At 41.2% G+C, this 23232-nt stretch overlaps 1 protein-coding gene across 3 annotated transcripts in view; it reads right to left on the bottom strand.

Annotated features, from left to right (window-relative positions):
- Positions 1–22989, bottom strand: part of cog5 (component of oligomeric golgi complex 5) — a 157756-nt gene extending 134767 nt beyond the window's left edge. For all 3 annotated transcript variants that reach the window (XM_076721821.1, XM_076721822.1, XM_076721823.1), the window contains exons 1-6: positions 22913–22989; positions 19313–19452; positions 18388–18445; positions 9320–9374; positions 7784–7853; positions 224–344 (exon numbers count right to left, since the gene is read on the bottom strand). In XM_076721821.1, the coding sequence (XP_076577936.1) occupies positions 224–344; positions 7784–7853; positions 9320–9374; positions 18388–18445; positions 19313–19452; positions 22913–22958 (490 nt within the window). In that variant the 5' untranslated portion in view covers positions 22959–22989. The remainder of the gene's footprint in view (positions 1–223; positions 345–7783; positions 7854–9319; positions 9375–18387; positions 18446–19312; positions 19453–22912) is intronic.
- Positions 22990–23232: the final 243 nt, after the last annotated feature.

Raw genomic sequence — 23232 nt, 5'->3', positions numbered from 1 at the left:
TTGTTCATAAGAGTCTACGATATTGCACCACCATGTTTAGCCCAGAACAGACAAACCAAACACTGACTCTAGAAATTGGCTTTCATGTTTTTAGTGGCCATCATAGGGGAAGGTGAAGCACGAGATATTCAGTTGGTTACAAACTGCAACCCCACCATTAGATGTCATATACATAAACATATTAGCAATAAGCCTATGTTGAAGTGGTGCTTTCTGTCCTTACCTAGCTCATTGAGGCTCTGAGCAGCCTTGGTGATCTCCCTGCTGCCCCCCTGTAGCTGACCCTGGAGCCTCTTGCTCAGGTACAAGATACGAATGATCCTCCGCAGCAGGTCACAGGCCACCTGGAGCAGGAAGAGAGAGAAATGATGACATAATCAAATCATCAAACTCACACACCCACCACGGTCTGTCACTTTGTCCTTGTCAGCACCTTTTGGGGCTGCATCCCTAAACCAAGTTTCTGCCAATCTTTTTATCATCAAATTTGACAAATGGAAAAGTTGAGAAGGAATATCTTCCTTCAAGTACAAAAAGTGATGTTATGTCTTTCGCATCTCTTTGCTACTCTCATAGTGTGTAGAGAGTGCTGTATCACACCCATCGGCCCGACTTGCATTGCCTCCAAGGGCTGGCAAGTGCAACTTGTACAAGGGGCTCAGACCCATACCTGCCCACAGGTCTAGCTCTTTCTTTGTTCCTAGTTATTTCCGCTACAAGTGTTTGTGCAGCAAAATCCATACGACCGACAGTCATCAAAATGGGCAAGTGGGCTACAGATTCCACCTACTTCTGGATGATCTTCTACCACAAGAAGGCGCTACAACTGCAAAAAGTTGGCATCTCGCAATCAACTACATGCGTTTCTGCGATCCAAGGTCAAGCCCCAGTCAAAAAATACATATTTTTTAATGAATGATTGACTGAAAGTGGGCATGGCTTATAATAACAAATCTAAATTCTAGACATTTTACATTCCAAACAGGAAAAATCTAAAGGAGCATGTCTGCGTGTGTGCATGTGTGCATTCTGAGTAGTTGGTCAATAGAGCAGAGGGATGATGAAAAAACTGAACAGAAAGTATAGAAAGGGAAATTTAAAAAGGCCAAATTGAGGCAAAAGAAAAAAGAGAAGAAAAAATAGTATATTTAGCAGTAGTATTAGAAAGAAGTGAAGGAAAGTAAATATAATAAATATAATATACTAAATATAATATAAACAAAAAATATATAATAGAATAAACAGGAAAAGAATAAACAATGATAACAGACATGCAGGTAGTAAAGTTATTATTTACATTATGGGTATTGATATGTATTCTATAATTATAGTACTGTGGATAAATGAAACAGAGTAATTTCCACTATCATTATTAATTCACCTCCCCTTTTTTTTCCCCTTTGTCTCCTTCCTTTGTCGCTTCCCCTTTGGTATATACTGTATGTATGTACGTATGTATGTATGTATGTATGTGAGTGTGCATGTATGCATGTATGTAAATGGTTTTCCATAGAGGAATAGATACTATAATTGATGTGGGTGTGCTCAAATTGTGATTGGTGAAAAGGTAAAATAAATAAATAAATATACATAATTAAATTAAATTAAATTAAATTGAATTAAATACATGAATGAGGGGTAACCAGATGGAGAGGGGTTCTGTTTCTGAGCTTTTGATGGAGGTGTGCAAATTTTCCATAGAAATATAATCCATAAGTTAATTTTGTGGTTAGTTGCTTCTGTAGACCATGCTGGCATCGCCTGTGAGAAATGTTTTTTTGAAATGACTGCTTTAAGTTCCAAATCTAGAGCAACTAAGCAGGGGCTCAGCTATGCTAGCATGGCTGGCAGGACAGCACCAAAAGACGCAGGAGTGACTGAACCAAACTGGAAGGTGTAAGCTATCACAACAAATGCCCTTGCAGAACTTCAGAACTTCCCTAAAGAAGGAAAGCAGAAGCACTTTAAATTAAAAGGAAAAACAAATTTTACATGAATAAAAATACTGTGTACACTGATTTCTCCCCGTTGGATTGCAACCTTGTAGTAGCTGGGGAGCTTGTGTGTCTCAATGACCCCTAGAGCTATGCCAGTGGGAGATTTATCTCCTGGTAGGGCTCCCCATGCTGGACAGGTCGAAGGGTAGAGGCTAGACAAAGAGCAATCCACTGGTCCTCCAGGTTTTGGGTTGAGCACAGGGCTAACAACTATGTCTTGTAACAAACAAGCACGTTACAAAAACAGCAACAGAAGGAATCAACACTACTGGTCATGATGGACTTCCAGGGCTATCGTCAGATGCTCGGATGACTGCCATCGGTGAAAGCCGAAAGGAAGCCAGTGGCAGGAAGGTGAACGTTCTGAGTGCCAAACTTAAGACTAGGTTAGGATTTTGGAACGTAAAAACAATGTACGATACAGGCAAATTAGTACAAGTAACATCAGAGATGAGAAGATACAACATAGATATACTAGGAGTAAGTGAAAGCAGATGGACAGGATCAGGGAGACTTACAATAAGCACGGGAGAAACAGTGCTGTACTACGGGAGGGATGACCAATAACACAGGGAAGGAATAGCCATCATTATGAAGAAAGGAGTAGAGAAGAGCTTGATAGAGTGGAAATCTGTCAACAGTAGGCTCATGAAGATCTGACTGAGGGGAAAACAAATCAACACAACTATCATCCAGTGTTATGCTCCAACAAATGACAGCGATGAGGCCTTGAAGGATGAATTCTATGAACAACTACAGGCTGTATTGGAAACTACACCAAGACATGACATGAGGATAGTGATGGGGGACCTAAACGCCAAGGTGGGAAACAGCAACACAAAACACGACAGGGACATGGGAAGGGAAGGCTGTGGAGTCATGAATGAGAATGGGGAGAGGCTAGCAGAGTTTTGCACCATGCATGACCTCGTCATTGGGGGAACCCTGTTCCAACACAAGGACATTTACAAGCTAACATGGTACTCTCCAAATGGAAGGGATCAAAATCAAATAGATTTGGACCCTCTTCTCAACATTGGAAGACCTTGTTTTTGCTGATGATCTAGTCTCACATACTCACCAACACATGCAAGAGAAGACATCATGTCTCGGCTACTTTGCACAGCAAGTTGGCCTGAAAATAAACCCGAGGAAATCTGAAGTGATGGCACTAAACATCTCAGATCCACTACACACATGTGTATGGTGAAGCTCTAAAAACAACAAAGGAGTACCGTAAGATTTGATGGTGGTGCACACAATCACATAAAAAACAGAATCAACAAAGCCAGAAATGCATTCAGAATGTTGAACATATGGAAATCCCAGCAATATAGAACCAAGACAAAACTTAAGTTGTATCAGAGCTGCATGCTATCCACCCTCTTGTATGGCGCAGAATGCTGGAGAATGACAGCAAGTGACATATGCCAACTGTCAGTCTTCCACACAAGCAGTCTCGGAAGAATCTGTTGGATTTTTTGGCCCAACAAGATAACAAACAAAGATCCTTTGACAAGATGCCAACACGACAGCATGGATAGCATTGTAACAAAGCGGCACTGGAATTGGATTGGGCATGTTTTGAGAAGAGAGCAAGACAGCATCCCAAGAATAGCCCTTCGCTGGACACCTGAAGGACAAAGAAAGAGAGGACGACCCAAGAACACCAGGCATTGCACAGTAGAGGAAGAAATGAAATCTATGAGCCTGACATGGGAAGGTGTCCAGAAAACAGCCCAGGATCGACCGGAGTGGAGAACCTTTGTTGCTGCCCTACTTGCCAGGAGGCAAAATGGGCAATAAGTAAGTAAATAAATAATACACTGATTTGTTAATAAAGGGCATGTTTTTCAAGTCACTTTTCTTTCTTTCTTTTAAATTTAAAATAAATAAATACAAAATAGTAGACTTTTTCATCAAGATATTACAGTAGTGTGAAAAAGTGTTTGCCTCCTTCCTGATTCTTTTTTTTTTTTCATGTTTGCCACCTTTAAATGTTTCAGATCATCAAACAAATGTAAATATTAGACAAAAAAGAATGATTACACAAGTAAACACAAAATGCAGGTTTTAAATGAAGGTGTTCATTTAACCCCCCCCCCCCCAAAAAAAAAAACAAAAAACATAAATTAACTGTGTATCACATCTTTGGAAAGCTGAGTTCAATTGCTCTAGCCACACACATAGGACCTGCCTGAAAAAGTGAAGTAGAACAAAAGATCCTCAAAAGCTAGACATCATGCTGCGATTCAAAGAAATTCAGGAACAAATGAGAAACAAAGTTAATGAGATCAGTCTGGAAAAGGTTATAAAGCCATTTCTAATGCTTTGGGACACCAGCGTACCACAGTGAGAGCCATTATCCACAAATGGCAAAACCCTAATGGTGGTGAACCTTCCCTGGATTGGCCAGCCAACCAAAATTACCCCAAGAGCGCAGCGACGGCTTATCCATGAGGTCACAAAAGACCCCACAACAATATCCTAAGACCTGCAGGCCGCACTTGCCTCAGTTAAGGTCAGTGTTTATGACTCCACCATAAGAAAGAGACTGGGCAAAAATGCCCTGCATGGCAGAGTTCCAAGACGAAAACCACTGCTGAGCAAAAAAAACATAAAGGCTCGTCTCAGTTTTGCCAGAAAACATCCTGATGATCCCCAAGACTTTTGGGAAAATACTCTGTGGACTGCCAAGACAAAAGTTGAACTTTGTGGAAGGTGTGTATCCCATTACATCTGGCGTAAAAGTTACACAGCATTTCAGAAAAGGAACATCATACAAACAGCAAAATGTGGTGGTGGTAGTGTGATGGTCTGGGGCTGTTTTGCTGCTTCAGGACCTGGAAGACTTGCTGTGTTAAATGGAACCATGAATTCTGCTGTCTACCAAAAAATCCTGAAGGAGAATGCCCGGCCATCTGCTCGTGACCTCAAGCTGAAGCGCACTTGGGTTCTGCAGCAGCACAATGATCCAAAACACACCAGCAAGTCCACTTCTGAATGGCTTAAGAAGAACACGAAGACTTTGAAGACTTTGGAGTGGCCTAGTCAAAGTCCTGACCTGAATCCAATTGAGATGCTGTGACATGACCTTAAAAACGAGGTTCATAAACTTTATCAAGCACTTGATGTGGTTAAGTAGATGAGGATTTTTGTAGCGTACCCTGGAATTTTTTTCGTTTTGACAACAGGTTCTAAAATTCAACCAGAGTGATATATGCAGGCAGAAAAAGGTAACATTTCCATTGGCCTTGGTGTCGGACAATTTGGCCATAATACCACAATAAAACTTGCATTTATCGGGCCAAAGTGGCTTTGCCATAAAAATGACTTCATTCCAGGTATGGAGTTTCTATTTTAGAAGCCGTTATTGTGGTAATATTCACAGTAAAAGTAAGGCTAGCTGGAAGCTAAAAACACGTCAGAGCTGACAGGCAACACTGTGAGTAGTGTCTACAAAGGCCTGTTTGAGCTGACCATTTAGAGAAGACTGGGCTGTTCGGGAGGTAGGAGTTCTAGAGGACTGGAACTAAAATAAGGCGTGTCAATGACAAAAGTGTTGCTTTAGTACTGGAAACCACAAGAAAAATAACATGTTTTTTAACACTGAAGCATGAAAACCTGTCCTGGCAGACACCTAAAACAAAATTATCAGCCAGAAAATAAGCGTAATATGGTCTCTTTAAGTTGACTGTAAATGTAATTTTAGAAACTTGTTAAACATGTGCAAATGTCATTTTGGTGAATATTTTAACTTCAGCTGCATTAATTCCCACAGACCAGAGGTTGGGAACCTCCGGCCTCTGGGCCGTATATGACCCACAAGACTGCTTGATCCAGCCCACAAGGCAATTCATATATATAAAAAAAAAACAGCAATTATTTTTTTTCTGTGATAAAGAAAATAGCATAACATAACAAACTAACACATTCTTCTGAGTGGTACCTGAATTCAACATATGTAACGGCCTATCAACAACACAAAAGTTGAGTGTTGAGTGATGATTATTTTTTATTTTTTGTTAAAGTAAAGGGCAAGCCAGTGTGCCTAAGTTAGTTTATGAGGACAAGTAGCAGTAATGAAAAAAGCCAATCTCGAGAGTCATTACAGCCCAAAACATGTTAAACTGAATGAGATGCACAGACAAATGCACATGGATAAAGTTAGTGCTCTTTGGCAGAGTTCAGGTGCCAACAAGCAGCTTTCACAAGACAGAGACAATGTTATGGAGGCAAGTTTTTATGATAAGCAAGCTAAGAGCTAAGAAGTCGAAACCTCATTCAGAAGGAGAATCTGTGAAGGAGTGCTTCATGTCGCTTTTTGTCACTGAGCAACCAATTCAAACAATGACTATAATGACTCCATCCATTACTCCATTGGGTGAGAGATGAGAAGCTCAAGCAAGTCCAGTTGCCTTTGGAAGGCACTTCGATGTACTGCGACCTGGATGAACAAGAATCTTCACAGACACACCGAAAGGGGTAACACTGTGCATTTTCCTACTCAGCGAGAACAAGGCCTGGTATGACATCTGAACAAACTGGTGAGTGTGCAAAAGTCCTTAAGGCATTTGAAGAGATGTTTCAGAACATGAAAAGTAAACTAAAGGTATTGAACATATTTGCTATGCCATTTAATGTGGAACTATGTGATGTGCAAGACAACCTACAACATGAAATCTGTCAGTGTATTGAGTTTTCTTACCCTCTGCCATTGTCTCCTCATCTGCTCACCTATGCAATCAGTGCTTTTCCACACTCAGCCAGGCTTACCTGCCCACTCATTGGATCACACACCTGGGACTCATAGCAATCAGTGCAGTATTTAAGCCACTGCCACACTCACTCTTGGCCAGGCTGACCATTGTTCCTGTACAATACTCTGCAGCAATTTCATATGGACAGATCTCCTGTTTTTGAACCTGCCTGTTTCCGACTACGCCTGCTCTCCTGGTCCCTGATTTTTGTCTTTTGTCCCTGAGCACAAGTCTTGCCACATGCTTCCTGGATTTTGGTTTGCCTGAGACTGTTTGGTGTTTGCTGCACCAAACATGAAAAGAGACTCAAAGACTTGGTATTTAGCACATCCTGAATCTTTGCCCGCCTGTGACTGCTTGGTGTCTGATTGACTGTACATTAACAGAGACTCTGTATTGTTGCTACCTATGTGGACCTGCCAAATCGAGATTAAAATTGATGCAAGCTATATCCAAAACCATCCTTGTCACAGAAATCATTGAGCTGCAAAGCAACGACCCACTGCTGAGAGCAGTTATTTTCAAAACTGGCTCTTGCAAAGACTTGGTTCTGCGAAAGACTGCCGGACCCAAACCTGGTATACCAGCTGCAAGCATCATCATCACTACTGCCATGCCTCACCAAAGAGTTCCAGTCAATGCAGAAGTTCGTGTGATATGTGTTCAATAATGTGGTTTGGGCAGTTTCTATGGACCTGCAGTACGTTTTTCTTTTTTTAAACAGAACTCAAGGCATACTTTTTCAACACCCTACGCCTCTCTCTCTCTCTTTTTCACACACACACACACACACACACACACACACACACACACACACACTCACGAAAATTGAGACAGTGACACAGAGCCATTACCTCAAAGAGAGACCTAAGACCTTTTGATAGCCGCAGTTTCAATAATATTTTATCATCTATACAAAAACTTCCATACAAAGAACTATTTGCCATCTTAAAATGGATGTAAAAACACACACAGCCACAAAAAAGTTTATATAAGACCATCATCAATTGTGTGGTGGATAGTTACCTGCAGTCTGGCAAGCTGGGTGATCCTGGCCACAATCTTGTTGTATGGGTCAACAATCTTCATCCTTATTCTGGAAAGACATGCATGTAATAACTGTAAACAGGATAGAGAACTCATACAGATGCCAGAAAGTTATAACAGTCCAGTTGATGGGTGATGAAGGTGTAAATACATTTCCAGGTTAATGCTGGAAAGATAGTCAAATCTATGAAGTGTTTTTGACATGTAAACGCACAAGACTGAAACATAGACTTAATGTGTTCATCTAAGCTGAGGCTGCAGTTTAAAATGACACCAAGATTCCTACGAACTGAGGTTTAAAAACTCAGTAACCTGAGAAAATTTGAGAATAGGATATTTGCACTATGTTATTTGCAGCTATGATTATTGTCTAAAGATAATAATCAATCCAAAGATATTGTTTTTATTAGTAAGAGTTGAACTAACACTTTCTTATCTAAACCTACTAAAGGTGGGACACATAGACACTTGCCTGAAATTATTAAAATCAGTGAGGTAAAGTTGCTAACATTTATTGCATTTATTGACTAGTGGATAAACAGAGAAAAATGGTGCTGATATTGTTATTGATTTCCTTTCACGATTAAGCTGTTCAAACAGTGCTCATCAAGCTGAATCACAGTTTTGTGGTTTGGCCCACTACATGCACTGTGAGCTGTGATTTGTGCCAAAATTGGGGGAGGGAATGGTGGAAACAAAAATCCTGCCACCTGTTTAGGGTAAGACTGAAATTCAACACTTGAGAGGCCTCAGTTTCTACTCATAATTTTGTCCAGTTGAGAAATCCTAAAAGATCGCTGGTTCAATCCACTGACAGACACAAACCCACAACACACATCTACACTATCTAGTTTTCCTCAGGATGTAATGATAGATGGACAAGAAAGGCAAGGCATCTTTAGGAATAACATTTTGTCTCTACAGTTGAAGTACTTACATATCATATATATCAATTATATGTTATATATCAATTTTACAGAACTTCTAAAGGTCCTGAAACCCTATTTTCTCAATTAGCACCTAACTTTGAGTGATGGGGTCCTACACATCATTTTTTCCAAAGCCAGTTGGAAAAAAGTTATGTCATGCTCAAATCAGAATTTGGCAAAATTTGAATCAAAGCTGTTGTGAGTTGTGAGTTGTTCTGCTTATGTTACCAGGCCACTGTCAATCAAATCTGTTCAAACCACACAAGCAGAGCAGTTGAGTTTTTGAGTGTTAAACTCCTAATATATAATAATTGAGGATGTTTTTGTCAAAACGTAAACTTTGATTGTTGCTTATGTTGTCAGAAATAGGTAACATTGCCGAGAAAAAAAATTGGAGCCAATTTTTTCAGAGGCTTTATAGACTCAAATCAAATACACAATCATTGAATTCCTCCACGACCCAGCAAAGGATACATACATTCGTAATAAACAGGTGTGTAAATGTGAATCAGCAGTCCTAGAAGGCAATCGTATCTGCGTAGATGTTTATAATAAATACATCTAATCTACAGCAAAACATATTTACCTGTCAACAGCTGCCTGCAGAGCACCAATCCTTGACTGCATCATCTGAAGGACCCCTGAAAACAACAATAGCAACAAAATATTTCAGTGCATGTTGACACTAATTTCAAGAGCTCCTTTGTTAGCAGACTTCATCAGAGGAATTCCGGCTCTCTCTCGTGATAAAACCCAAGAATTGAAAAAGTTGTACAGGGATAGTTTGAAAGACAGGTCAATATTCTGCCATGTGCATTCATATGCTTGTAGGAAAGTGGGAAAGAGATCTCAGACTTGACAGTTTGCTCCTGAACACTGTTACACTGATGACATGAATGCCATTATAAAATCAAACAATTAGAAAACATGTATGCTGGCAAAAAGATAATAACAGTGTGGTAGGAACTTCCTTTAAACAGGCTGCAAAACACAGTGCTGTAATACAAGCGTCTAGAAGTGTTAAAAGCAATCTGTTTTCATTATGACACAACCATAAAATAGCTGCCACTAATAGGCACACATGCTGTTGAGCATTACACTCATTACTTCCAGGTTCTGTCAAGAACGGACTTGCTTTACTGCGGATACAGACACTTTTGTACCTCCTACATCCCCACGGGGTCTTTTGCTGTTGTTGTGGGATTGATCTGTATTTTTCCTGACAGAGTACGTTCATCTCTAGGAAGCAGAGTGCATCTCTTTCCTGAGCAGTGTGATGCCTGTGTGGTGCCATGGTGTTTCTATTTGCTTACTGCTTATTGTTTGTACCGATGAACAAGATACCTTCAGGATGAGCCAGACTTGCTGATTGATTTTTTTTTTCCATGTCAAGGAAAGAGGCACTGAGTTTGAAAGGTACAACTCTGGGGAGTGGTTAAAAAAGGAGTTTTAATAATTTCCACTTTAGTGTATGTAAACTTCAAACCAATTGTAAATACATGTCTGACATTATGATGAACATGAAAGGAAATCATCAGTTTCATGAATAGGAAAGGAAAGCCCTTGCCAAGCTTTAGGATGAAAAGCAGTTATGTGACATATAAGAGCGCCTCAACACCCTAAATATCAAACTGCTGGGATGCACCACCATCACCCCTTAATGACAAGCCCCAACATGAATAGACAGCACTCCGCTGGATAAAAAATCCCCTTCAAAATAAAAACACAGGATTTTTTTTTCTTTTGTGGGTTGCAACTGATGGGTTGCAACCCACTTTTGGGTTGCAACCCATCAGTTGAGAAACACTGCTCTAGAGCAGTGGTTCCCAACCTGGGGTGCGCGCCCCCCACTGGGGGGCACCAGAGATCGTAGGGGGTGCGCACAATTTTGTCTGTGCTGAGGTTGTGAGGTTACCAAAATCTGGGCGCATTAAATTTAAAAAATTCCAATAACACACTTAATTGGATAATAAAAACACTGTATAATCCATATTAAAACATATTTTTGGTCCACATTTAAATTCATTAAGCTATTTATTACCTCTGACCTCTGAACTTCTAGTCTAGTCAAGTTTCAGTCGACTAAAAGTCTGAGCATGTCTTATTTTAGTCAGAATGATCCGTGACTATTTTCGTCTAGTTTTAGTCGACGAAAACTGATGACATTTTAGTCTAGTTTTAGTTTCAGTTCTCTGTGTCAGTTGTCTGTCATTAATGCTAACCTACCGTAGCTGCATCTTCTAAACTAGAAAATTTCCTCTGGGGAAATTTTGAAAGGGCCATGGGGGCTACTGCCGGAGTGTGTACATTACGATGAGATTCTTCAGACATTTCAAATAGTTAATACCAGTAACATTATGATGTTATATACAAGGAGCCAGTGTTGGGAAAGTTCACTTTCTACATGAACTAGTTCAAAGTTAAGTTCACAAATTTTAAAATGAACTAGTTCAGTTCATAATTCATAATTCAAAATTTTGAACTAAGTTCACCATTCTAAAAATGAAGTAGTTCATAGTTCTTTTTTTCCATATGTTGCTGCGAGCTATTATTTTTCAAAATTATCGACACAGCCAATATAGAACCACAGACAGCAATTATTTTATCAGTTTTAACACGAACTATGCATCAGATTTCATCTTTATATCCAATGTTGAATTCTTATCCAACCATGGTTTACGATAGCATTGAGGGAATAGCATTTCCCCATTGCTGCTTTAATGCTCTGTTGCTGTCCATTCAGTCCACACTAGTAACAGCTGCAGCTTTCATCCTATGTGACGCATGCGGCTGTGCGACGCTGGTGGCTGGTGTTGCGAGATTGGGTGTTTTTTTCGCTACATATTAAGGCCTGTATACGGTGTTTTTGCCGGGTTTTCGCCTGGAAGGCTCCATAGAAATCTGGCACCGTATTGAACAAAGTTAAACTGAGAGAGCGTGCCATTCGCAGACACCAGAATGAATGACCATACAAACACACACACACACACACACACAGGTGCACACACACACACACACGCGCGCTCTCAGCACAACAGACACACGCATTCAGACGGAGGAAAAGAGCGATTTGCTGCCTCTGCACTGGTCTGACATTTGGGCTTATGCTGACAAAACGGTAGCTCCTATCAGAAAAAAAACACAGACCATCATCGCTGTAAGGACTTCCTGAACAATTTGGTGTGATTTCGGTGTTTCTACACATAATATTTTGTCGACACTTGCGAGTTTAAAACAGGAGTCCGTTCATTTCTCCAAACATGATAATGGTCATCAGTGTTTCCCACCAATTAAAGAGACTGTGGCGGCCCTCCACAGTCTCGTTTGGGCCCGCCACAGTCTCGTCCCCACCCCACCCCCCCACCCCCCCACCCCCCCGCTTTCCACCCTCCTCCCCACCTAAAAAATAATAATAATAACCAGATCCGTCAGTCAGCCGATTACACAGCTGTAGCCTACTCTACTCTATAGCCCGCGAGCGAGAGCGCGCGCGTGAACACACACGCACGCGCCAACAGGTCGCGTTCATAGACGGTCCTACTGTCTGCTGCATTTGGCGCGATCCGGCGACACCGCATCCATACAGTCGATGATCCATACATGACAGCAGGCCGGGACGGCATTTCAAGATTGTGTGAGTGCTTGGTTTACGCTTCTGCGTCGCGGCGACGGCGTACCTACGGCGTACACCCTACGCCGTTACTGAGCATTCATAGTTCTGCGTCGAGGGAACGCGTTGCTCCGCAATTCACCTCCAAGCCGCTAGGGGGGTGTTGCTGTGTCTTTGTATGGTTTCGCGGGGCTCTTGCTGCCGCGAAGAGGAATTGTAGAGGTGGTCGTACTTGCGTACCTCCTTGATAATTCTTTCTTCGGCTTGGTCCAGTTTTTCTTGTAGCTCTCACCACAGAAACTTTGAAAATGGCGGTGTTGTTGTGCTGCGACCATAGGGCTGCGACTGAACCGAAAATTACGTTCTGAACGGACCAATCACAGTCCTCGACGTTCACGTCAGGATTTTTTGGAGGTGCGCGTCAGGCTACGGCGTAGGGTCCGGGGTCTGCGTCGACGGCGTAGGTACGGCGTTGACGCGACGCAGAAGCGTAAACTACTAATACTACTACTAAAAGTGGCAGGTATCAAGTTCGATAACGGAGCAGTGTCGGCCATGTTGCTGATCTCATTGCACCAGTCAACTTCTAAACAGAGTCTAACTTTCCGCTATCCCTGGTGCTGATTTCCCGGTAGCTAGCTACTTGTCCGCTATTTCTCCCTCTCCCGCTCCCGCTATTTCTCTCTCTCATCCCTCTGTCGTTTGTGCTCTCTCTCTACCCGTTTATAAAAATTAACATGAAATTAATTATTTAATATCTCTCGTCGGCGAGAAAGAAAAAGAAAAGAGGGATCCGACAGCACTGAGTCAGTGACTCTGCCACAGCCATCGGTGAAGAGGGGTGAGGTTATGGCTTAAAAGCTGTAGCGGAGCCGGCGGGGGGGCAGAGGGTGCGGCTGCCCCGGGCCCACGGTTATGAGGGGGCCCATCGCAAGGCTGATGCCGAAAAAACAAAAAGGGAAAGTCGGTCTCTTACTGCTGTATTTGTAAAGATATAAGTGTAAAAAAAAAAAAAAAAAAAAAAAAACGGGGAGAAAACAGTCTGAATCAGAGCGTTTCTGAAGATTAAGAGGACATGCCACCTCTCTTGCACTCTCTCTCTCTCTCTCTCTCTTGTATGTTCTTAAGGATGATACCAACCTGTTATGTTCATATACAGCAATTTATATTACATTCAGTGGTCTCAAAATGCCCTAAAGAGATACATCAGGCTTGAAAACGTACACACACACCCAACCCCGAGGGTCAGAGACCCTCCCACCACAGTCTCCTAAAATCCTGTGGGAAACACTGGTCATTGAACAGTGATTGATCAAAAACCATATGACCTATCAAAACGTGGAATAATACACCAATACACAAGACTTGTGTCTAGTTTAAAGTTTACATAGAGTCTCTAGGTGAAAGTATGCCGGAGCAGTAGGCAGTAGAAAAAGTCCAATGATTGAGTGCGAGAGAGGAGTGCTCACACAGGTACTGAGCCTCAGAGGTTGCCACGGCAACTTGAGGGGCCCTCCCAATAGTGCTCTATGAGACACAGCTGCGCATGCACACACGCCCGCTCTCAGCACTCAGGCACACATGCACTCAGAGAGAGAAAAAGAGCCATTTTCTGCCTCTGCGCTGGTCTCAAGTTCGGGCTTCTCCTGACCAAACGGTAGCTCCAATCAGAAAAACACACACACCGTGAGCACCTTGAGGACTTCCTGAATGATTCGGTGTAATTTTGTGTTTCTACAGCAAATATTGTGGACACAGTCGCGAGCTGAAAACAGGGCTCCTTTCTGCTTCTCTCAGAAAATCTTTGTATTGGAGTCAATGGGGAGCAGAGACAGACGTGGCCGCGCTTAGAGGCTGATAATTCAAATTCTGTAAGTCTCACAGATTTTTTGAGCACACTGTGTGAGAGAGGACAAGTTTGTCTACAACTGTGGAAAAAATCATGCCTGTAGAGTATAAACTGTGGCCGGGAAGAGCATGGAAAGACAGAAAATCTAGAGTTTTTTTTAGGCTCTCGGCCACTCTGAGTACTGAGGCTCAGAGGTCGTCACGGCAACTTGAGCTGGTTGCCATTGACAATAGGGGCAGACAGACAGGGGTAGACAGAAAAGCAGAGAAAACGAGCCATTTTCTGCCTCTGCACTGCTCTCGCATTTGGGCTTGTCCTGAGAGAACGGTAGCTCCTATCAGAAAAACACACACACCGTGAGTGCCTTGAGGACTTCCTGAACGCTTCGGTGAAATTTTTGTGTTTCTACAGCAAATATTGTGGACACAGTCGCGAGTTCAAAACAGGGCTCCTTTCTGCTTCTCTCCGAAAATCTTTGTATTGGAGTCAATGGGGAGCAGAGACAGATTCTGTAAGTCTCACAGATTTTTCGAGCACATTTTTCAAGCACATTCTACAACTGTGGAAAAAATCACGCCTGTAGAGTGTAAACTGTGGCTGGGAGGAGCGTGGAAAGAGCAAAAATCTAGTTTTTATTGGCTCTCTCCCACTCTAGCGGTGATGTCACCCACTCTAGCCTCTAACAGTCCACGCAATACACACCCATTGAAATCTGAGAACTTCTCCAAAAACGCTCATGGTCATTGATCAGGGATTACTCAAAAACTATATGAGCTATCAAAACGTGGCTTAATACACCAATAGAAAAGACTTGTGTCTGCGTTTTAAAGTTGGAATGGCATCTCTAGGTGAATGTATGCCGGAGCAGTAGTCCTTTGAATAAGATGGAATTTTTTTCACTTTTTTCACCTCGTCCCCATCACTTTGAATGGGAAATTTCCGTGCGTTTTCTGTGGAGAAAAATAATAGCACACCGAGTCCGATCAAGCCGCACGTTTTGGTGCATCATGTGCCTGGGTGCTCGCTATCGTTCTTGACGAGTAGCGAATCGAAATTTGTACGGAAGATGAATAATAATAAGAAGAAACACGCAGAAGAACAAGAGTGTTCAGTGCTTTGCACTCAGCACTGTATCACTAATAACTAGACAATTTCCCCTGGGGAAATTTTGAAAGGGCCACGGGGGCTACTGTCGGAGTGTGTACATTATGATGAGATCCTTCAGAGATTTCAAACAATTAATACTAGTAACATTATGATATTATATACAAGAAGCACAGCTACAACAAACCTTCCCTTTTCAAGTATTTATTTATACAGCAACCTATGCCCTTTCAACCTCAAATGTTGGGAGTGTGGGGGAGGAGTGCTCAGAGAACTTGAGGTGGTTGCCATTGACAATAGCCCCCCTGGCTGAGGCAGGCAGAAACGTGGAGACAAAGAGCGATTTTCTGCCTCTGCACTGCTCTCACATTTGGGCTTATGCTGACAAAACCGTAGCTCCTATCAGAAAAAAACACAGACCACCATCACCATAAGGACTTCCTGAACGATTTGGTGTGATTTCTGTGTTTCTACAGAAAATATTTTGTAGACACTTGCGAGATAAAAAGAGGGGTCCGTTCTGCTTCTCTCAGAAAATCTTTGTATTGGAGTCAATGAGGAGCAGAGACAGACATGACCGCACTTAGAGGCTGCTGATTCAAATTCTGTAAGTCTCTCGGATTTTTTGAGCACATTGTGAGAGACAGAACAAATTTGTCTACAAATGTGGAAAAAATCCTGCATGTAGAGTGTAAATTGTGGCTGGGAGGAGTGTGGAAAGAGAAAAAATCTGGCATTTTTTAGGCTCTCTCCCACTTTGACCGATGATGTCACGCACTCTGACATGAACATTCCGTGCAATACACACCCATTATAATCTCAAAATTTCTCCAAAAATGATCATGGTCATTGAACAGTGATTGATCAAAAACTATATGACCTATCAAAACGTGGAATAATACACCAATACAAAAGACTTGTGTCTACAGTTTAAAGTATAAATGGAGTCTCTAGGTGAAAGTATGCCAGAGCAGTAGACAGCAGTAGGCAATACAAAAAGTGTTAGTTTCAATCCTTATGAGGAATTTTTTGCAATCCCGATCAAGATGCACGTTTTGATATATAATTCACCTGGGTCCTCTCAAAGCTGTAGGACAAGTAGCGAATCGAAATATGACATGGAAGAGGAATAATAATAAAAGAAAAAACGCCGAGCACTATTGTTATCCTGCGTGTTTTTGACAAAATAACGTCATAACATTTCATCTCGTCTCGTTTTAGTCAACGAAAATGAAGAGACATTTTAGCAGAGTTTTTATTTTGTAAACCACATTTAGTCTCATTTTTATACATCAACAATATTGCATTATATTTTTAATTATAGTTGTCGTCACATGACCAGCTTTTACGTTTCCACCCTCAAGTGGAATACCTCGGCTGTGAAAATGAGCTCTGTAACCTTCAAGTTGATTCTGTGTCAAAAAAATATTTTCAAGAGAACAGATACAAAGTGTTTTGGATTGTCAAAAGACAAGCTGTTGCTCCCGGACTGGCCAAACACACAGTAACAAAGATTATTATATGCCATTAAGCACTACATACTTGCCTGAGACAGCATTCAGTACCTTGTGACAATAAAAACTAAAGCCAGAAACAGACTTGATGTCCACCAGGACTTTGGACTGACTGTCACAACCATCACATCTGACATCGCATCCCTGGTCAAAGGCATGCAAGCCCATGGTGGCCATTAGTTTATGAATGAATAAACTGGCACAGAGTAAAAAACGTAAGGAATAACTTGTTTATTGTATTGGTGTTTATTGTTATTGTAATTATTACACATAAACGCGTATAGCTGTGTCCCAACCTGTGTTGACATGATGTGCATGTGAATATCAACAGACTTTCCCTGTTTAAGTTAATTGTCTGAAGGAGATCTGTGACAGAGCTGTATGTATAGGCCTAGGTGCTGATACATGACTGAAAGTCTATATTTATTCCTTATGTAAGATGGTGTGTATGTGTATGTGTGTGTGTGTGTGTGTGTGTGTGTGTGTCTGTGTGTGTCTGTGTGTCCACTCTGTTCATCTGTTCAGTTGTTAAAGGAAAACTGTTAAAATTTGATGCTTAGCTTTCACGAAAAGAGACACAGTTAAATGTCCTTGCAGTTATTTTTTCTGGTTATATTTTATACACCTGGTGACAAACAGAAGGAAAGAAAACTGTTTAGATACTGATATATCTTAACAATGAGCCATTATCTTTCTGTTGTGATGAGGTTGACCTATTCTGTTTGGTTGTCAAAAATTTAACTCTGTGTGTGTGTGTGTGTGTGTGTGTGTGTGTGAGTGATACACCTGATGACATAAAAAGGAAGAAATTTGTCTATATACAGTGTAGAACAATGAGAATAAGAACAAGTAACTACAATTGCTGTTTATTTTTGCAAATAAAAGTTTGTAATTAATCACTTTATTCTTTTAGTATGTGTATGCGGGTAGGAGTTGGGGTTACAGGGCCTGCTTGTCTTGGACACAGGCAAGGGGGGCTTCAAGGAAAAAAGGTTGGGAACCACTGTTCTAGAGCACTTACAATCAGAACTGACAGAATAACCAATACATGGTCTTTAAAATATTTACGCATTGAGTGTATATATATATTCACTCCCTTGGGAAAATTAAGATGTTACCTTAATTTAATTTCAATATAAATGTAACTGTTCTGTGAAGGCTTCAGAGTTTGTCAGAGAACAGTACCAAACAAGCAGCATCATGAAAACCACAGAGCTCATCAAACAGGGTTAATCAGAGAAGCAACAAAGAGGCCAATGGTAACTCTGGAGGAGCTACTGTTTAAGAAAAAACAGATTTACTGTATGTTGAATGTTGATTATCAATGCTCCCATTATTGTAGTGAGTGATGTCATGTGCAGTTGAGTCAGTTAGAGCTGCATTACACATGGGAGCACACAGTTTTTCTACCATGTGAAACAATGTAATTTAAAAAAAACATTCCACGTTCTTAAACTGGATTACATCTCCTGCCATTCGTGTCAGACTGAAGTTACTATGCCTACAGCTCTTTTGTGGCTTATGTGATATACAGACAGAACACCACTAGAGTAGCATATGCAAATGTGGCGCTTTACCTTCAAGAGACTCTATCCCAGTCGCCTGAGACAGTAGGTCTTCATGTCTGGCTACAACCTGGAAGACAAAAACATAAATATATATTGATGTATTAATGGGGCTTCATATTAGGGTTACCACCATGTTCTCTGTGGGACCTGTTTTAAAGCAAGTTTCAAGTTTCTGCTTAATTTCCACACTGAAATTATATAAAGTGAACCAAACTAGTGCCTGAAAGTTATGAAATCAGTCTACAAACATATAACATACTTTAGGAAATGGCCAGTAATAACTGAAGTGTTAATGACTTGCATTTAACAGGATAAAACATCCCAACACTTCAGTGGGTTAGTGCTAAACATCTGGGTTACAGTGTTGGTGGAATTGAAGAGAGTGGCCATTAGTGATTTCGCAGTTTACTGTTATAACCTGAATTTACATAATATTCGGTAAAACTGACCAGGTCTAAATTACTGACAAGAAAATTATACAAAATGTTAAGACAAAACTGCCCTTGTCTGAAGCGGACATAAACAGTATGAGGTAGGTGTAGGTAGTGCAAGTAATTTCCATGAAACCATAAAAACATGTGCAACACGGTACGTAAACAAGTGATGTGCAACAGGTAAGTAAGTGAATAGATGAGGTATTTAGAGTACATAAAATATAAAGTGATGTGCAGTATGACATGGGCTGAATTGTAATGCTCATCTTTGTTGAAGTCTCTTGGGTCATGAGTGAGGGTCACGAGGAAGAAGGGGTGACAATGTTAATGTGTGTGTGGGGGGGGGGGGGGGGGGGGGTTAGAGTGGGGGCAATGTAATTGTGCATCATCTTATTATAAGCTCTGAGTAATGAAAATTCATGTTGCAATCTCGAGCACAGTGACCCCTCAGACACTGGAGTGAGTCAATGTGGCTGTGTTGTGGTGTGTTGGGTTTGTACCTGGCTGTGCAGCTCCTTGTCAAGCTGACTGATGCCCTGTGCCAGTTTAGCCAGTTGCTCAGCAATGACAGCATGGTGAATAGCCTGAGCGGTGTATGTCTTCACATCAAAGTCCTCAGCCAGGAAATCAGTGTAGCACTCTATGAACACAGCAGCATATCATCAACTAACTATTCAGCATATTCACACTTTAAACACTATTCCTAATTATCAGGTTTTTGGTGTATTGCAATGAAAACAAAACCAGGAATGTCCTCCTCTAGCTTTTTAAATGTCTGACTGTCATAGTTACAACAGCTGTTGAAAACAGGAAGAGAATGTGTGGCTGTCCTTGTGAAAACTTCTTTGTATAGTTTTTCATTACAATGTCAAAACATATTTACGCAAGAATATTTATTGATACATAAAGGCAATTTTAAAACATAAATTGACATTGAGTTTAAATGAAAAACATTTAGTTCTCTCAACAAATGTCCATGTCCATTATCATTCAACCCCCAATTTTCTTAACATGAGTACATGGTGGAGCATCCTTTTGCCATGATAACCTCTAAAAAGATAAGACTTTATTGATCCCACACTGCGGTAATTTAGTCGTTACAGCTAGCAAGTATTGCAAAGAGCAAGGACATTGGCACATAGAGGTCAAAATAAAAAAATGTCCAAGATACGGAATAGAAAAACAACTATGTATATGTATATTCGTACAGATTATTAAAAAAAAAATAGTAAATGCTATAAAATATCTACTGCCATAAAAAGTACTATTGCTAATATTCTTATGAGAAAACCACTAATGACTTAACACTAATGTACTATTGCATTTGAGAAATACTAGGACTATGTATATGCACAAAATATACAATTTATAAAAGTACTGTTGCCAATATGGATAATAAACTTAGAAAATTACACCAGATGAAATGGATATTGTGACCATATATTAGCAATGATAACAGTAGTACAAAACATAGTTGGTTCATGATGTAGAATTGAGAAAGACAGCATCAACACATTACATGATGCTCGAGTTAAACAGTCTGACAGCTGGCGGGATGCAGCAGTCTGTTACTGAAGGAGCTATATAAGCTAATGAGCTAATAAGCATTTTCTGTTTGTGCTGACAAGATTCTGACACCTCTCTTGTGGAATCTTTAACCATTCTTCTTATGTCCATGTGCATTACTATTCAGGCCCAAATTTTCTTCAAATGAGTAGTTGGCTGAGCATCCCTTTGCCGTGATAACCTCTAATAAACATTTTTTGTTAGTGCTGACAAGCTTCTGACTCTCCTGTGGAATCTTCAACTTTTCTTCTATAGATCATAAAATATAGCGTTAGGATACAACAAAAATGGAAGTGCCTTTCGTTTACACGGCGATGGCGCCGTCGAGGTCTGAAACCGCAAAAATCTGAAGACACCTTCCAGAGTGCAGAGTTTTGAAGACGACTCGGGTTGTGTCTCCATCTTAGTGTTGACTCGTTCGCGAACGATTCGTTCAAAAGAACGAATCTTTTAAGTGAACATACTGAACTGAATCACTTCCTCAAGTGATTCCTACTGTCAGCAGGCGGTGCTGCTGACAGTTCAACTGAACTGAAACGAACGAATCACTTGAGGACACAACACCGGCGCTGCTGACAGTTCAACTGAACTGAGAAACAAACGAATCACTTGAGGGAGGGACCGCGCGCGCCGACTGCGCCGCGTCACCGACGCCTGAATCTATGGCAAGCCATTCCTGCCAGAAATACGCCACATTCAGTCACGTTTCAACTTCATTACGGCAAAAGAAACGCCGTTTTTTTCAGATTTTACGCCGTTTTTTACGCCGTAATGAAGTTGAAACGTGACTGAATGTGGCGTATTTCTGGCAGGAACGGCTTGCCATATAAATCACTCAGTGAACTACACTCTCCTTAATCATTTTCCTCTGAGGGATACACTTTCATGGCGACCGTTGTTCCCCGTTGTTTTAACAGATTTAGTTTCCAGATAAACAAACTTAAAACGTCATGCTGGCAGTAATGAGGAGCAACGGAGGGAGATAGGGGTGTGTTGTGTTCAAGTGTACCTCGGAGAAAACTAACTTTTTTTTTAACTCTGCTAAATTTGCCAGTACAGTACAGTAGGACACAGCATGTAACAAATAGTGTATAAAACCCGCAGTTTCAGAAAACGCGTGACTGTCTGATCATCTCATTGCGACAATTTGCGAGGGAACGGTGCATATTCAGTGTGAATCCTTCACTGAATGTACTGTGGGGTATACGTTCAGTGAACGGATCACTCACTGAGCCCAATTTGCCGAGTAGACCAGTTAAATAGCATACCATAGGATAGGACACTTAAAACATCATGATTTATAATATAGTTATATATAGTTTTATATTTACAAATGTGTTTGTCAAAGCAACACAGTCACAACACTCTCGTCTCCCGGTCCTGGAAGCTGTGAACTGAACTGAAACTTGAACCGTTCAGCCGTATATCAGTTCAGGAGTCGCAGGCTCCTCCTGCCAAGCACTGAATGATTCGGTGATTCAGTGAACGAATCTTTTGAACGAATCTTTCTAGTGAACTGATTCTAGTGATTCAGTACATCTAAAAGAACTGGCGTGCCCATCACTACTCCGTCTAAACGGCAAGAAGCGCAAAACCACGTCGCGTCACGTCACGGCGCATAGCAACTACACCTTACGTCACACTCAACGCGCCAAGCCGGTAAAACAACAACATGTCTGGCTACGTGGATCCCACCGATGTTCAAGCTGTGCTAGCAGCTGTAGTCAACATACAAGAGTCATTTCAACAATTGTATAGAATATATACGGATACTATAGGCGAACAGAGACGTGTATACAATTACATGTGTCAAATTTTGGATGCCCCAACACGTCGTAGGCGACAGAGGCGGGTTTGGACAAGACCGGGCAGAACCAGTCAGTGGTGGGACAACTTTGCGAATGCTCGCGGACATACCGCCGCTCTATCACAGTACCACCTAGCGGCCTGGCATGCATATCCAATCGAATTCGCCCACTTTTGCGTCTTCGTATAAACAAACAATTCCTGCTGAGAACGCTCGTCGAAACGTGGATAAAAAATTGAAGACGACACACCACTTTTGCGTCTTCTGTTTTCATCGCCTCTGTATAAACGTAGCATAAAAAGGAAAAGATTTCAGTTTATCAGTTTAAGGGCCATGGGATGCGCCCAAGGACACTCGTTAAACCAAAACACGTAGCCAGCTCTGTCTGTATTTTCCTTGCAGCACTCCACAAACTTTTTTTTTTTTAAGTTTCTGTCACCAATGTAGTTTACTGGTTCTATTAATGATATCAACTGTAGTACAGCTGAGCACAAAATGTATTTCCAGTGCTTAAAACACGTTGTCGGTGCCACTTAACGTTATACGCACAAACACGTCATAATGAAAAAATTAAGAAATGCAACGGCCGGTTATCTCGGACAAGTGCTTTTTGTAGTAGCCAGCTGTGGGATGAAATGTGAAAATTTTACAAAGCTGTGGATAATTGTTTTAGAACATCGAATACATTAAAACGATATACATCACGCTCGTTCGTAAAGCTTTTTACCGTCTTTCAGAAGGGAATTCGTGGAAAATCCTCTCTCGTCCACCATTTTGATACTTCCGCATGTGACGTTTAAAGTGAGAGACGGAAGCAAGACGTTTTTTTTTTTTAAAACTTTATTGAACTTGACGGAAGCAAGACGTTGTGAGCATAGACATACGCCGTGTCACTGCCCGATTTCCGAAGCTGCCCGATTTGCAGGGGTGGCATAAAACTTGTTTCTTTATGTAGTGACACCTGTTCCTCCAAATAAAGTTAAATACAGTTTGATCTAATTTTATGTAGATTGCTGGGGGCATTTCCAGAGACAGGGACACATATAC

Source organism: Chaetodon auriga, chromosome 22 (genome assembly GCF_051107435.1).
Source record: "Chaetodon auriga isolate fChaAug3 chromosome 22, fChaAug3.hap1, whole genome shotgun sequence".
Lineage (NCBI taxonomy): Eukaryota > Metazoa > Chordata > Actinopteri > Chaetodontiformes > Chaetodontidae > Chaetodon > Chaetodon auriga.
The sequence above is the reverse complement of the archived record's forward strand: the minus strand, read 5'-3'. Positions and strand labels throughout refer to the sequence as shown.